Here is an 18,033-nt window from a genome sequence, read left to right on the forward strand (position 1 = left end):
TATATCAAGACACACGGAGAGCAAATTTCTAGGTCTTCTCCCTGACTGTAATCTTAAATTTCAGTCCCATACCCATCACATAGCCAAGAAAATTTCCAAATCAGTAGGAATCGTTTCCAAGATACGCTACTATGTACCACAAACGACTCTCCTTACCCTGTACCACTCTCTAATACGTATATCCTTACCTCACCTATAGTATTTGTGCCTGGGGCTCAACCACCTTAGACCCTTAATAATCCAACAAAAAGCTGCTGTGCGGGTGATAACCAGCTCCTGTGCTAGACAGCACACCCCCACTACTTTTCAAAAGACTCAACTTGCTAAATATACAAGACATACACTCTTATTATTGTGCCTACTACATATACAGAACTTTAAACTCAACTGTAAACCCTCCCCTAAAACTACTCCTCGACAGTTACAACAGAATGCACAGTCACAATACAAGGCATAAGGCACTTTTCAACATCCCTCGAGTAAGACTCTCACTATGCAAGAATGCTATGCACATAAAAGGCCCGAAGACCTGGAACTTGCTACCGGAACAGGTCAAGGATCCCCAGACAGCTTATAAATTTAGGACTCTGCTAAAAAATCATCTTATCTCACAATATTAACTAAATCAACCAAACATCTACTGACTAGTTTTATCATGTGACCACCTGGCTTTTAATTCTGCCATTCCATAAAATATTACCACCTGCACCATTCCTTGTAAATTAGATTTTGTACTAAGTATACATAAGATTTATTAAGTCCATATAAGATTGTAAAACAGCTAACCACTATTCCATGTTTAGTTTTAAGTATAATAACTATGTACTATTCTCTTATCTAGTTTTAATTAGTTACTATGTATTAGGATTAGTTTGCCCGAAATGCCTCGGCATGATAGTGGCTATCTTTGTACTTAGCAAATCAAAATTGTAATTACACATTGTAACCTTTACAAAGAATTAAACTTATTATTACTATTTATCTTGCGTGGCTAACCCTCCCTATCCCTGGTTATCCTGGGTAGCTAACCTTTCAAGGGCCCCAGTAGAAAATAAGTCATTTCGTCCGACTCTTTCTAGGTTATCCTGGGTAATCTACACATATGCCGCTACGTGTGATAATTCATGTTGTACAAGAATGGTATACAATACCGACAGGATGAAGATTTAGACACGTGTGCAACATCTGGGTATCTTTATTGTAGACGTTTCGGCATCCAGTGGCTTTATCAATACAGATTCTAGGACACAATTTGAATAATTTCATCTTGTCAGTACGTATTGTATACCATTCTTGTACAACTTATCAGACACTGCAACATCATGGAATCTTGGTTCAGAGGACATCTACATGACTTTTTTCAAGGCTACTACAACTTACCCATCCCTTTGGGTATGACCTACTTCCACTGGGGAATCCCGCCTACCAGTGACTATGCCCTCGTCTGCTACACGGCCCCTTTCCACTTGGCGATTAGTATATAAGCGCCAGCCTCCTTGTCTCTACTCCAGAATCTACACGACTACGGTGCTCTTCACACCAACTCCAAGGCTGAGGGGCTGATTACCTCATCTTTTGTATATAGTTCTACTGTCTTCAAATTATGTCCTAGAATCTGTATTGAAAAAGGCACTGGATGGCAAAATGTCTACAATAAAGATACCCAGATGTTGCACATCATCATACTTTATGTAACTATTTATGTGTACCTGTAACTGAATGAACTTACTTATTCCTACCCCTGGTTATTACCCTAGGTATGGTGGGCAGTACCGATACTTCCTGGAAAGTGCCTCCAACACTGCTAGGATACTCAGTACACCAGGATACCTTCAGAATTGGCCGAGCTAAGTTCAGTCAATAATAATAGTGGATGGACAGGAATGCCAGGAGTTGCAAACCTTCAGCAGTCACTCCTGGAACAAAGGGCAGCCTTCACTAATAGTACTTCTGTCATTGAAGGACATGCAAAGTGGGCCTCTGGGACACCAGAGGGCCGCACAGCATGTCCACAGATAATCCACTAACTATTTTACAAAACAACCACCAAAGTTCAAACTAGCACAGAGCTAATAATAACCCACTCCCATCTGTCCTCTGACCAGGAGATGAATTTCACAAATTCAAAATGGGAATTGACACAGTTACTTTTTGCTGATGATACTGTGCTTATGGGAGATTCTAAAGAAAAATTGCAAAGGTTAGTAGATGAGTTTGGGAATGTGTGTAAAGGTAGAAAGTTGAAAGTGAGCATAGAAAAGAGTAAGGTGATGAGGGTATGAAATGATTTAGATAAAGAAAAATTGGATATCAAATTGGGGAGGAGGAGTATGGAAGAAGTGAATGTTTTCAGATACTTGGGAGTTGACGTGTCGGCGGATGGATTTATGAAGGATGAGGTTAATCATAGAATTGATGAGGGAAAAAAGGTGAGTGGTGCGTTGAGGTATATGTGGAGTCAAAAAACGCTATCTATGGAGGCAAAGAAGGGAATGTATGAAAGTATAGTGGTACCAACACTCTTATATGGATGTGAAGCTTGGGTGGTAAATGCAGCAGCAAGGAGATGGTTGGAGGCAGTGGAGATGTCCTGTCTAAGGGCAATGTGTGGTGTAAATATTATGCAGAAAATTCGGAGTGTGGAAATTAGGAGAAGGTGTGGAGTTAATAAAAGCATTAGTCAGAGGGCAGAAGAGGGGTTGTTGAGGTGGTTTGGTCATTTAGAGAGAATGGATCAAAGTAGAATGACATGGAAAGCATATAAATCTATAGGGGAAGGAAGGAGGGGTAGGGGTCGTCCTCGAAAGGGTTGGAGAGAGGGGGTAAAGGAGGTTTTGTGGGCGAGGGGCTTGGACTTCCAGCAAGCGTGCGTGAGCGTGTTAGATAGGAGTGAATGGAGACGAATGATACTTGGGACCTGACAATCTGTTGGAGTGTGAGCAGGGTAATATTTAGTGAAGGGATTCAGGGAAACCGTTTATTTTCATATAGTCGGACTTGAGTCCTGGAAATGGGAAGTACAATGCCTGCACTTTAAAGGAGGGGTTTGGGATATTGGCAGTTTGGAGGGATATGTTGTGTATCTTTATATGTATATGCTTCTAAACTGTTGTATTCTGAGCACCTCTGCAAAAACAGTGATAATGTGTGAGTGTGGTGAAAGTGTTGAGTGATGATGAAAGCATTTTCTTTTTGGGGATTTTCCTTCCTTTTTGGGTCACCCTGCCTTGGTGGGAGACGGCCGACTTGTTGAGAAAAAAAAAAAAAAAATTCTCCAATGAGATCAAATGGAGAGGGGGAGAAATTTGGGGAGTGGGTAATTACAATCAGTCTAACAAAGGAGACAAGAGATATAATTCCTTAGATAAAGAATCCCTTTGCCAAGCAGAGGGACTGACTACCAATTGTTCCATAATGGGCAAATCTCTAGGAATGAGAGCCATGGTTGCTTGTATTTCCAAAGTAGGACATGCTGTTGACAAATATCTCATGTTTTAAAATAAAATATGTATATGAATTAAGTGTAAGATCAAGAGGCCATCACTGGTGTCAAAAGCACCTCCCTTAAGGGGGAAACAAAATTAAAAAATGAGTAAAATGATGTTTTTTATTAATGTTCTTATCACAACACAATTCCATAAATCTGTACATATGATATATTGTACTGCAAAGTTACACAAATGACAAATAACAACTCTCATAGGGAAGAGCTCTTGATCTAAGGAACTGGAACTATCTTCCCTTTTCTTCGATCAAACCTGATTGCCTCCCATTCTCCTGGCACTGTATGACCTGGTATATACCTTGATAACTGATACTTATAAATTGTTTAAAAAGACACTAGAGCAACACTGGAGTGTATTAGAAAAGGTTTTGGTCCTGGGACCTTCATCACTTCTTTCTACTGTAGGTTATAACTGATTAAGGCCCTGGGATCAAAATGTTTTCTAATACATCTTAGAGTTTGCTAGCATGTCTTTTTAAGCCAATATATGACCTCTATGTATCTACCATAAAATTAAAAATCGCTGAATTTTCCCCTCTCAAGGAAGTTGTCTTGATCCAAGGAACTGGATCTGTTCTCAAATCAATCTTAATTTCCTCTCATTTTCCCCAGGCCATACCTGACCCCTAGGTGTTTAATACCACCCCACCTCCACATGAATGTAAAAATGTGTATTTTCTAAATCCACACATGACTTCCATGTCACCCCACAGCTGCTAAATTCCAAAAGCAGTAGACAGTTCAGACATGACCAACTTTACAGACTCACAGAACCAATGATACAAACCCATGGTAAGCCAGTCCTAGAATTAGGAGGGGTCGGAGTTAGTTAAATTTTAAGGTGTCTGATGAAGCCAATGGGGAGTAAGAAGACTTATCCACTTTTGCATCTTCACGAATATGTAGACTTCTTATCAAGACTGATGGATTGAACGCATCGACTCCAGACTGAGGGACTGATTACCTCAAACTACTACTCCTCATCTTCCATCATTTCTATGCATTGGACTGAAGAAGCAACTGGCTAGTGAAATGTTTCCAAAATATAGATACCCAAGTGATGCAAAAGTGTCCAATTTATCAACTTGTTGGTTTTCTAGACCATTTATTCAAATACTAACTCCACTTGTGTGGGCCAAGTCAATTATGTAGTTTAAATGTAAGAGTCCACAGCCTCAAATGTCTCTTGCCACTTGAGCCTGTACTTATCTAATTGTAGTTGCAGGGGTCAAGACTCAGCTCCTGGCCCTGCCTCTTCACTGAATGCTACTAGGTCCTCTCTCTCCCTGCTCTATGAGATTTATCATACCTCATCTTAAAGCTATGTATGGTTTCTGCCTCCACTACTTCGCTTGCCAGACTGTTCCACTTCCTGACCACACTGTGACTGAAGAAATGCTTCCTAACATTCCTGTGGCTCATCTGAGTCTTCAGCTTCCAAGAGTGACCCCTTGTTTCTGTGTCCCCTCTGTGGAACAAATTGTCTCTGTCCACCCTGTCTATTCCACGTAGTATTTTGCATGTTGTTATCATGTCTTCCCTATCCCTCCTGTCCTCCAGTGTTGTCAGGCTGATTTCCCTCAACCTTTCTTCATAGGACTGTTGACTGAGAAAAGTGGTGGTGATGGAGGACTGTACTAACTGGTAGTCAAATGAATAAGCCTCACCCACACTTATTAATCAATAGGAGTCTGCCAATGTACTGGTGTCAGTCGATATCTAATTTTCATGGTATCAGTACCAGTATCAGTGATAATCACCTAATTTTGATATCAGTATTAATTTTAGTATCATGTAATTTTAATGACATCAGTATTGGTATTGGCAAAAAAACTTGTATCATGCCATCCCCAAGAAGCAAATAACTCCTGAGGAATGGTGAGGACTTCCAACCCTCCTCTTAACACCACACTTAACAATACTGACAAATATATATGACAGGCAATGACATGGCTCACTTAACAGACACCAAATTGGAAAATGTATGTTAAATATAACCCCTCCTAAATGAAGGCATCACTGTACTAATTACAAATTACTTTGCACTGCTAATATTGTGCCACAACTCTAAACTGGAAAGAAGTGACCGAAAAGTTTTTGTACACAAGTATCTTCACATAGTGGTAGAATAATGCAACTGAATACACCTACCATCCGACTTACGACCTGCTCGACTTACAACCGTGTTTTTTATGCCAAATTTCTGGGAAATAAACAACTATTTGTATTGTACACAGTGTTTATCCTAAACCTTACAGTATAAAATACAGTACTAACAACATAAAAAGTAAAGTAAAACATGAAATACCAAAATAAAACAATAAAATAAAGTCATTACAAAAATGTTTTGTTGATATTCAGTAGTAAAGTTCGACTTACGACCATTTCGACTTACGACCGGTTTCTCGGAACCGAACTCGGTCGTAAGTCGGACGGTAGGTGTACAAGGTACCATATTTCAGGCTTATTAGACGCATTTTTTCCCATAAAATGTCTCCAAAAACCACCCTGCATCCTATAAACTGAAGGTCAGTGACAGGAGCTATAAGTCTGGGGTGTGGGGTGGGCTGTAGCTCTCCCAGTTACGTCCAATGCCGAGCCATTATTTTGACGATACTATATGGTTATACAAAGGAATATAATAGTTGAGTGTACATCCCAAAAGCCCCATGTATGCAGAGCATTTCGGGTAAACTTAAAATTAACTTAAGATTAAGGCTATAACATTAAATGGTCATTAGATGAGTTACAGTGAGTACAAGAGAACTGAGTATATTAATAGGCAATGTTATATGGCTTATAAGCTGCATCTTATAAGCTGAGAAATACAGTAATTAGTGCAGGGTAATATTTCATGAAGGGATTCAGGAAAACTGGTTAATTGGACTTGAGTCCTGGAGGTGGGAAGTACAATGCCTGCACATTAAAGGAGGGATTTGGGATATCTGCTGTTTAGAGTAACATCTAAACTGTCGTAGCTATGCGCCTCTGCAAAGACAGTGATAATGTAAATGATGGTGAAAGTGTTTTTTTTTTTTTTTGGGGGGGTCACCGTTCCTTGGTGGGAGACGATCAGCATGTTGGAAAAAAAAAATCAGAAAATTTTGACAAATATAACAAGGGCATTGTATTTACTGATGGGAAATGCAAAATTAACTGGTATTATGCAGTCCCTGAGAAATGGGAATTAATCAGGATTTAGCCAAGGGGAGGGTTACTTAACTTTCTTGGATCAAGAGCCTTTTATAAGTATGTAACAAGCATACCACTACAAGCATACCACTACTCCCATTACTACAGAATGATAAAGACAGATAATTGCATTCTCTCTCTTACTCAGTATTCTTATTACTCTAGATGTGCTGAACCTGTGGGAGTTAATCAACAAGTTCATCCTTTAAAAACTTTCTCAAAATACCATTCTGGCAGAAACGTCCAGTCGTGATCATGTCCTAAATATGTACAAGACACAACGTCTCCATTATGCTTTCTCTGAAATTTATAAACGGCTTTTGGATTGTCTACTTGAACACAGCTCTTGACATAGTCCAGGAATGTCTTCACAAAATTCAGCATTATATTTGGCTTCCAGTGATCCTTGGGAAAAAAAATTACCTTTTAATTTTCTGCAGCCCATGAAGAAACTACAGGGTTATATTTATGGGAAAGGGCTAAAACTGTAGGGGTCATACAGTGCCTGGAGAAGTTGAGGTAATCATTTTTAAGCCAAGGGGAGGGTAGCTTCAGTACTTTGGATGAAAAGCCCTTTACCTGCATTAAGTTACCCCCTTCCTACCTTCTCAATGGAAGAAACTGCATTGATTTAAATTTGTTTTCAAAACTGCAAGATCCCATTGTTCAGTAGCACCAACCTGGAACAAGTATTGTCCAGAAGCACCAACCTGGAACAAGTATTGTCCAGAAGCACCAACCTGGAACAAGTATTGTTCAGTAGCACTGAGCTGGAACAAGTATTGTTCAGTAGCACTGAGCTGAAACAAGTGTTGTTCAGTAGCACTAAGTGGGAACAAGAATTGTTCAGTAGCACTGAGCTGGAACATGTATTGTTCAATGGTACTGAGCTAGAACAAGTATTATTCAGTAGTACTGAGCTAGAACAAGTATTGTTCAGTAGTATTGACCTAAAACAAGTATTGTTCAGTAGTACTGACCTGGAACAAGTATTGTTCAGTAGTACTGACCTGGAACAAGTATTGTTCAGTAGTATTGACCTGGAACAAGTATTGTTTAGTAGTACTGACCTGGAACAAGTACTGTTCAATAGTACTGAGCTAGAGCAAGTATTGTTCAATAGTACTGACCTGGAACAAGTACTGCTCAGTAGTACTAACCTGGAACAAGTATTGGTCAGTAGTAGTGAACCTGGACAAGAATATGACAAAACTCATACAGGAACATCTGATCTTTTATATTATGCTTCTATTCTTGGGATGACCTTGATGGTGGTGACCCTGATGCTCAAGGGCTCTTGAACCAGGGAACTGAAGCTACCCTCTACTTCCTCAGATCAAACCTGATTTCCTCCCACTCCCAAGTTTTGTATAATACTTATGGGCTTAGAGATACCTAATAATAATAATAATAATAATAATAATATTAATAATCTTTCTTCTTTCAACAAACCGGCTGTATCCCACCGAGGCGGGGTGGCTCAAAAGGAAAAACGAAAGTTTCTCCTTTTACATTTAGTAATACATACAGGAGAAGGGGCATGTCTTACGGAGGAAGAATTCTGTTCCACTTCCCCATGGAGATAAGAGGAAATAAACAAGAACAAGAACTAGAAAGAAAATACAAGAAAACCAAGGTGTGTATATAAACGTTTGTACATGTATGTGTAGTGTGACCTAAGTGTAAGTAGCAAGACTTGCCTGAAAATCTTGCATGTTTATGAGACAGAAAAAAGGACACCAGCAATCCTACCATCATGTAAAACAATTACAGGCTTTAGTTTTACACTCACTTGGCAGGGTGGTAATACCTCCCTGGGCAGTTGCTGTCTACCAACCTACTACCTAGAATAATAATAATAGAACAAATTAAATTGTTTAATATCTGATCATAAATCTCCTACAACACTTAGGGAATGAGAGTTAATCAGTTTTGATCCAAGGAAGGGAAACATAGCTTGAATTCCTTGGATCAAGAACCCTTCAACATCAGAGTAGCCTCCCCTTGAAGGATATCAATGTTAATGTATATTGTAGTAGTAGTAGTAGTGATTTCGTGTATAGGGCAAGGAGGAATAACATCTTGTAGGAGTGAGGAAGAGCCAGTTGTGAGTGTGGGGGAAGTTCGTGAGGCAGTAGGTAAAATGAAAGGGGGTAAGGCAGCCGGAATTGATGGGATAAAGATAGAAATGTTAAAAGCAGGTGGGGATATAGTTTTGGAGTGGTTGGTGCAATTATTTAATAAATGTATGGAAGAGGGTAAGGTACCTAGGGATTGGCAGAGAGCATGCATAGTTCCTTTGTATAAAGGCAAAGGGGACAAAAGAGAGTGCAAAAATTATACGGGGATAAGTCTGTTGAGTATACCTGGTAAAGTGTATGGTAGAGTTATTATTGAAAGAATTAAAAGTAAGACGGAGAATAGGATAGCAGATGAACAAGGAGGCTTTAGGAAAGGTAGGGGGTGTGTGGACCAGGTGTTTACAGTGAAACATATAAGTGAACAGTATTTAGATAAGGCTAAAGAGGTCTTTGTGGCATTTATGGATTTGGAAAAGGTGTATGACAGGGTGGATAGGGGGGCAATGTGGCAGATGTTGCAGGTGTATGGTGTAGGAGGTAGGTTACTGAAAGTAGTGAAGAGTTTTTACGAGGATAGTGAGGCTCAAGTTAGAGTACATAGGAAAGAGGGAAATTATTTCCCAGTAAAAGTAGGCCTTAGACAAGGATGTGTGATGTCACCGTGGTTGTTTAATATATTTATAGATGGGGTTGTAAGAGAAGTAAATGCGAGGGTCTTGACAAGAGGCGTGGAGTTAAAAGATAAAGAATCACACATAAAGTGGGAGTTGTCACAGTTGCTCTTTGCTGATGACACTGTGCTCTTGGGAGATTCTGAAGAGAAGTTGCAGAGATTGGTGGATGAATTTGGTAGGGTGTGCAAAAGAAGAAAATTAAAAGTGAATACAGGAAAAAGTAAGGTTATGAGGATAACAAAAATATTAGGTGATGAAAGATTGGATATCAGATTGGAGGGAGAGAGTATGGAGGAGGTGAATGTATTCAGATATTTGGGAGTGGACGTGTCAGCGGATGGGTCTATGAAGGATGAGGTGAATCATAGAATTGATGAGGGGAAAAGGGTGAGTGGTGCACTTAGGAGTCTGTGGAGACAAAGAACTTTGTCCTTGGAGGCAAAGAGGGGAATGTATGAGAGTATAGTTTTACCAACGCTCTTATATGGGTGTGAAGCATGGGTGATGAATGTTGCAGCGAGGAGAAGGCTGGAGGCAGTGGAGATGTCATGTCTGAGGGCAATGTGTGGTGTGAATATAATGCAGAGAATTCGTAGTTTGGAAGTTAGGAGGAGGTGCGGGATTACCAAAACTGTTGTCCAGAGGGCTGAGGAAGGGTTGTTGAGGTGGTTCGGACATGTAGAGAGAATGGAGCGAAACAGAATGACTTCAAGAGTGTATCAGTCTGTAGTGGAAGGAAGGCGGGGTAGGGGTCGGCCTAGGAAAGGTTGGAGGGAGGGGGTAAAGGAGGTTTTGTGTGCGAGGGGCTTGGACTTCCAGCAGGCGTGCGTGAGCGTGTTTGATAGGAGTGAATGGAGACGAATGGTTTTTAATACTTGACGTGCTGTTGGAGTGTGAGCAAAGTAACATTTATGAAGGGGTTCAGGGAAACCGGCAGGCCGGACTTGAGTCCTGGAGATGGGAAGTACAGTGCGTGCACTCTGAAAGAGGGGTGTTAATGTTGCAGTTTAAAAACTGTAGTGTAAAGCACCCTTCTGGCAAGACAGTGATGGAGTGAATGATGGTGAAAGTTTTTCTTTTTCGGGCCACCCTGCCTTGGTGGGAATCGGCCAGTGTGATAATAAAAATAATAAATAGTAGTAGTAGTACTGCAGCAGCAATAGTTGAATTCAGAGGCATCGTAAGGGAGGGGGGGGGCACCCCGGGTGACACCATTTGAGGGGTGACACCATAGAGCCTCTAAAGAAGGTAACACTAATGACCAAAACCATGCTGCAGCAACCTAAGAGAAAAATTCTTTGTTTCTATATAGCCTATTATAGGATTACAGAGTACAAATAGGCCTATACAGGGAAAGTCGTTAATTTTGATGATGTGATGGATGATTTTGCAGGATTGAAAGCAAGGAAATGAAATATCAGATTCTTTGAGATGTTACCTGTGCTCAAGGTTAAATTTTGCAGAATTGAAGGCAAGGAAATGAAATATCAGATTCTTTGAGATGTTACCTGTACTCAAGGTTAAATTTTGCAGGGTTGAAGGCAAGGAAATGAAATATCAGATTCTTTGAGATGTTACCTCTACTCAAGGTTAAATTTTGCAGGGTTGAAGGCAAGGAAATGAAATATCAGATTCTTTGAGATGTTACCTGTACTCAAGGTTAAATTTTGCAGGGTTGAAGGCAAGGAAATGAAATATCAGATTCTTTGAGATGTTACCTCTACTCAAGGTTAAATTTTGCAGGGTTGAAGGCAAGGAAATGAAATATCAGATTCTTTGAGATGTTACCTCTACTCAAGGTTAAATTTTGCAGGGTTGAAGGCAAGGAAATGAAATATCAGATTCTTTGAGATGTTACCTGTACTCAAGGTTAAATTTTGCAGGGTTGAAGGCAAGGAAATGAAATATCAGATTCTTTGAGATGTTACCTGTACTCAAGGTTAAATTTTGCAGGGTTGAAGGCAAGGAAATGAAATATCAGATTCTTTGAGATGTTACCTCTACTCAAGGTTAAATCAGAACTTGTGTTTTTCTTTATTTTTCAAGTTTATTTTTTTTCATTGTTGAAGATGAATAAATGTAAGATCTGTTGCTGTACTAAAAGTGGTATTTAAGTTTATATTTCCTCAATATTACTACGATATATTTTATCATTAATAAAGTTTGGTTTAAGGCCTTTAAACGTTCTCATTGCTAAACATGAGGTCACTGGTACTGCAGCAGTGATGTAACTGGAGTTTACTACTACTATCTCCCCGCCTTTGGATTTCATAGGGGTGACACCAAAGATGCTACCCCGGGTGACACCAAAGTTTCTGCCCCGCGTGACACCAACCCTTGCGATGCCTCTGGTTGAATTGTAGTATTGTAGGAGTACTGTAATAGTATAGTAGTAGTGTTGTAGTAGTATATTAGTATTGTAGTAGTAATAGTACTGCAGTAGTAACAGTAGTATTGTAGTGTTAATAGTAGTATTGTAGTAGTAGTAGTATTGCAGTAGTAATAGATGAACTGTAGTTGTATTGTAAAAGTATAGTAGTGTTGTACTAGTACTATATTAGTACAGTGGACCCCCACATAACGATATTAATCCGTTCCTGAGCGCTCATTGTTATGCGAAATTATCGTTATGCGAATGAATTTTCCCCATAAGAAATAATGGAAATCAAATTAATCCATGCAAGACACCCAAAAGTATGAAAAAAAAAAATTTTACCACATGAAATATACATTTTCTTACACACAAAGAGAAGGATACATACACAATAGTAGAGTAGTACATGCACAATATATATTGTGCATGTACTACTCTACTAAATGAAGAATAAATGACACTTACCTTTATTGAAGATGCAGCAATGACTGATGAGACACTGTGTCCTGGGAGTGCCTTTTCCTCCTGAGTACTGTAGGTCCTGTTTGGCATTTTCTTCCAGAACATGCCTTGTCACACTGTGTATGCCACTACGATTCTTAAATCTCTCAAACCAACCTTTGCTGGCTTTAAATTCACCAATATGAGCACTAGTTCCAGGCATTTATTCCTGTTCTCCTGGGTGTTAGTCGACTGGTGTGGGTTGCATCCTGGGAGACAAGATTAAGGACCCCAATGGAAATAAGTTAGACAGTCTTCGATGACACTGACTTTTTTGGGTTATCCTGGGTGGCTAACCCTCTGGGGTTAATTGTTTCTTGGTATTCTCAATAAGCCACATCAACAACGGTGCTACAGCAGCAGCAGCAGCAGCAGCTGACAGTGCTACAGCAGCAGCAAATGGTGCTACAGCAGCAGCAGACAGTACTACAGCAGCAGCAGCAGCTGACAGTGGTACAGCAGCAGCAGCAGCTGATGGTGCTACAGCAGAAGCAGCAGCTGAGTGCTACAGCAGCATCAGCAGCTGACAGTGCTACAGCAGCAGCAGCTGACAGTGCAGCAGCAGCAGCTGACAGTGCTACAGCAGCAGCTGACAGTGCTACAGCAGCAGCAGACGGTGCTACAGCAGCAGCAGATGGTACTACAGCAGCAGCAGCAGCTGACGGTGGTACAGCAGCAGCAGCAGCTGATGGTGCTACAGCAGCAGCAGCAGCTGACAGTGCTACAGCAGCAGCAGCAGCAGGTGACAGTGCAGCAGCAGCAGCAAACAGTGCTACAGCAGCAGCAGCAGCAGCTGACAGTGCTACAGCAGCAGCAGCAGCTGACGGTGGTACAGCAGCAGCAGCAGCTGACGGTGGTACAGCAGCAGCAGCAGCTGACGGTGCTACAGCAGCAGCAGCAGCTGACAGTGCTACAGCAGCAGCAGCATCAGCAGTTGACCATGGTACCACAGTATTTCAATAATATTTCTCACCCTTTTTACCACAGGGTTGGCACTAGAAGCTTTCTTGGGGCCCATGGTCACTTATTTTGCAGATAAAATCACCAAAAAATGCTGTAATAATACGAAATGCTCCGATTGTATGCTTGAATGTTACCGCGGAGGCTGGCTTGTAAATATTGCCACCGGCGGAACATGTGAGGCTGGCACAGGCCTCACATAGACACATCTCGGATGAATAGCGTTAAGCGAGTTTTTTAGCGCTATGCGAGGCAAAATTTTAGTGATAAAATGTATCGCTATGCGGATTTAACGTTATGTGATGCCAATGGTATGCGGGGGTCCACTGTACTGTAGTAGATTAGTATTGTAATAGTGATTGTAGTAACAGTAGTATTGTAGTAGTAAATGTAGTAACAGTAGTACGTGTACTGTAGTAGTAGTAGTAGTAATACTGTAGTAGTAATACTGTAGTAGTAATACTGTAGTGGTAATATTGTAGCAGTAGTATTGTAGTAGTAGTATTATAATACGCAGAATTAAAAAAATGAATAAAACACACAACAGAAATACTCACACCCAGCTAATATACTCACGATCAATTAAAAATCTCATGATAATACTAACAATAAAAAAGCTCATTGATAACTATAGTGTATAATATGGCACAAACTCACCTGTGCCATGGCTGGCATTTCCTCAACATCAAACATCTTCAGTGTATGGACTATGCCCTCCTTATCCCGGAATCCACACACTACTCGTGGTATACCAACCAACTTCGACTGACTCCACCATTTCAAGAGTTTAAACCTGATCAAATAAAGGAAAAAACGAGAGTAAAGAATATCTGTTGAGTTTAAAATGCAAAATTAAAATTCAAAAAATGGAGGAAGGACCTTATGATGAGTTTAAAAATGACAAGAAATAAAAAACGAGTAAGGATTATTTGATGATTCGTGAAATCACAATAATATGATTGCAAATAAATCACAAAATGAGTGGAGCTCAAGCCCTAAAACTCACAGGCCAGTAAATGTTAAAAAAATAGCTAGTAATTATTTTTGTCAACACACCACATGAATCCCTGAGGCAGGGTGACCTAAAATTTTTAATTTAGTAATTTATACAGGAGAAGGGGCTACCAGTACCTTGCTCCTGGCATTTCAGTCGTCTCTTATGACACGCATGGCTTATGGAGGAAGAATTCTTTTCCACTTCCCCATGGATAAATAAAATTTCTGTCCTACAGGATAATATTTTGTGAAGGGATTCAGGAAAACCAGTTAGCCGGACTTGGGTCCTGGAGGTGGAAAGTACAATGACTGCACTTTAAAGGAGGGGTTCGGGATATTGGCTGTTTGGAGTGACTATAATCTAAACTGTCATGTCTGGGCACCTCTGCAAGGACAGTGTGAATGACAGTGAATGTGTTTCTTTCTTTTTTGGGGTCACCATACCTCAGTGGGAGACGGCTGTCATCCACAATAAACCTTATGTTATGAATCAAACATTTGTACAAGATATAAATGAGACCTTTAGATTAACTTCATAACAATTGTAAGTTAATTAGAAAAAGCTACCCCATTAAAAATAACCTTCTTGCTATTCTTCTACATTATGCAGCTTAATTATATTTCATATTTGCCAGTACAGTAAGGTCTCAAATACCAGAAATGGTATTCTAAAAATGGAATTTTATATAATGACAATCTGGTGTTATTACCATTCATTGTGGTTACACTAACATCCCATATCATAAAAATCTTTGAGAGGGTTCTAAGAAGCAAGATCACCAACCACCTAGATACTCATCAATTACACAACCCAGGGCAACACGGGTTTAGAGCAGGTCGCTCCTGCCTGTTCCAGCTATTGGACCACTAAGACAAGGTCTTGGGTGCTGTAGAGGATAAACAAAATACAGATGTAGTATACACAGACTTTGCAAAAGCTTTCGACAAGTGTGACCATGGTGTAATAGTGCACAAAATGTGTGATAAAGGAATAACAGGAAAAGTTGGTAGATGGATTCATAACTTCCTGACAAACAGAACACAAAGAGTAATAGCAAACAAAGTGAACGCTGAGGCAGCTAGGGTGAAAAGCTCTGTTCCACAAGCATAGCACTCGCTCCCATTCTATTCCTCATCCTCATATCTGACGTAGACAGAGATGTCTTCCTTTGTAGATGACACCCAGATTACCACGACAGTGACCTCCATCGAAGACACCACAAGACTCCAGGCAGACATCAACCAAATGTTTGAATGTGCCACTCAAAACAATATGAAGTTCAACGAGGAGAAATTTCAACTACTCAGATATGGGAAACTTGAGGTAATTAAAAATGTATCAGGGTATACAGCAAATTGTAACCATACAATAGTGTGAAAAAGTAATGTGAAAGATCTGGGACTGATAATGTCAGAGAATCTTGCCTTCAAAGACCACAACAATGTATCTACCTCATCTGCTAGGAAAATGATAGAATGGATAATGAGAACTTTCAAAACTAGGGATGCCAAATCCATGATGATTCTCTTCAAATCACTTGTGCTCTCTAGGCTGGAATACTGCTGTACACTAATGACCTCCTTCAAGGCTGGTGACACTGCTGACCTGGAGATTGTACGGAGAACTTTCACAGCACACATAAGTATGATATGGCACCTAAATTACTGGGAATGGTTGAAGGTCCTTGATCTGTATTCGCTGGAACACAGGCGAGAGAGATACATGATAATATATACTTGGAAGGTCCTGGAGGGATTGGTATCAAACCTGCACACGAAAATTACTCCCTATGAAAGCAAAAGACTTGGCAGGAAATGCAATATTCCCCCGATGAAAAGCAGAGGGACCACGAGTACATTGAGAGACAACACAATCAGTGTCCGGGGCCCAAGACTGTTCAACTGCCTGCCAGCATACACAAGGGGGATTACCAACAGATGCCTAGCTGTCTTTACGAAGGCACTGGACAGGCACCTAAAGTCAGTACCTGACCAACTGGGCTGTGGTTCGTACATCAGTTTGCGTGTGGCCAGCAGTAACAGCCTGGTTGATCAGACCCTGATCCACCATGAGGCCTGGTCTCAGACTGAGCCCTGGGGGCAATGACCCCTGAAATCCTCTCCAAGTAAACAGCGCATTCTCGTAAATGTTTCTTAGTCTTACTTGTGTAAAGTACGATGATCTGCATCTCTTATGAGCTCTTTACTAGTTTTCAGCTCTATAAAAGCATTTAGATCAGCATGAGGAGTTTTATACAGGGAAGGATCAGCTCCATCCACCTCTGCTCCATATACAAGAGAGTGATTATCCAAACGTGACCGAACCACACAGCAATATTCTTCATTCTCCTCCACTCCTTCTGATGGGTCACATCCTATAATAAGAAAAATATCACATTAAAAATACAAAGAATGGTAAAACTGGAGCATCTCTACAACATTTAAAATGTGCCAAAGTGGTTCTTGAGGCAGCATGGGAGAAGTCAAGTAAAAAGTTGGATTATTTTATTCATGGGGAAGAGCAATATTTTGTCCTGTTAAAGATGCATCTCTGTCATGTAAACAAACAACTTCCTTAAGATTGCTCAAGTCCAATCCTGCTTTTACGGTAGAGTAAAAGTGTTTCATGGTCAACTGCACTTTTTCTTCCACATACCTTTTGAGATGCAATTACCAAACTTTAGTCATTATAAACACAGTCAAAACTCAAGTATAGTACTGGTAATTATTGAATAACTACAAGAAACAATATGTAAGAAAGCAACGTTTGACAAACTCCAGTTACCTTGCTATCAAAATTGATAAGAATTGAAAAATCGGCTTAGATGGGGCATTGTGAGATACGTACACACATACTGATTCACATTATTCGCTCTTTGTAGTTGGCCACTAAACCACAGTTTTGGGGTTTATCAAGATAAACTACCTTTAATATACTCCATGATGAGAGATTGTATTCATCATTTTCAAATACTAAATTTAGTGTGTAGCAGGAATTCACTACAAAAACTGAGCCTAATTAAAGATTAATGAGAAACAAGATATGACATGCTGTTGGATTATTATTATTATTATAATCAAAACTAAGTGCTAAACCCACAAGGGTCATACAGTGCTGAATATGCTGTTGGAGTGTGAACAATGTAACTTCTACAAAAGAATTCAGGAAAGCAGGTTAGCTGAACTTGGGGTGGGAGGTATAATGCCTGCACTCTGAAGATGGGCAGAGGTGGACCTACATTTTTGGGGCCTTAAAATGGCAACCCCTTCTCATACAGTAGACCCAAAATTTTTAAGCAATATGGGGCCCCTCTGGGATTAGGAGCCCTGACACTTAAGATTCATTAGTTTCATAGTAGATCTGCTCCTGAGGATGGGTGGTAATGTTGCAGTTCGGAAGATCATTGGAATAGTTGTGTCTGCACTCTTCTAGCCAATAAAAGCTAATGAATGAGTGATGGAATAGGTCCTTCATGACCAAACCACCTCAACAACCCCTCTTCAGCCCTCTGAATATTACTTTTATTAACTTCATGCTTACTCCTAATTTCTACACTACGAATTCTCTGTATAATATTTACACTACACATTGCCCTTACACACATTATTTCCACTGCCTCCAGCCTCCTCCTTGCTGCAGCATTTACAACCCATGCTTCACACCCTTCTTTTTATTTTTAGTAAGCTATATGGGAAAAGGGGTTACTAGCCCTTGCTCCTGGCATTTAGTTGACTTTTACAACATGCATG

At 40.2% G+C, this 18,033-nt stretch overlaps 1 protein-coding gene across 1 annotated transcript in view; it reads right to left on the bottom strand.

The window, feature by feature from the left end:
- Nucleotides 1-3,593: 3,593 nt before the first annotated feature.
- The window catches only part of LOC128703151 (decapping and exoribonuclease protein), a 31,638-nt gene continuing 17,198 nt past the window's right edge, over nt 3,594-18,033 (bottom strand). Inside the window, exons 6-8 of the mRNA XM_053797718.2 lie at nt 16,448-16,658; nt 13,945-14,080; nt 3,594-7,102 (exon numbers count right to left, since the gene is read on the bottom strand). Of these exons, the coding sequence (XP_053653693.2) occupies nt 6,896-7,102; nt 13,945-14,080; nt 16,448-16,658 (554 nt within the window). The 3' untranslated portion in view covers nt 3,594-6,895. The remainder of the gene's footprint in view (nt 7,103-13,944; nt 14,081-16,447; nt 16,659-18,033) is intronic.

Source organism: Cherax quadricarinatus, chromosome 85, assembly GCF_038502225.1.
Source record: "Cherax quadricarinatus isolate ZL_2023a chromosome 85, ASM3850222v1, whole genome shotgun sequence".
In the NCBI taxonomy this organism is placed as follows: Eukaryota; Metazoa; Arthropoda; class Malacostraca; order Decapoda; family Parastacidae; genus Cherax; species Cherax quadricarinatus.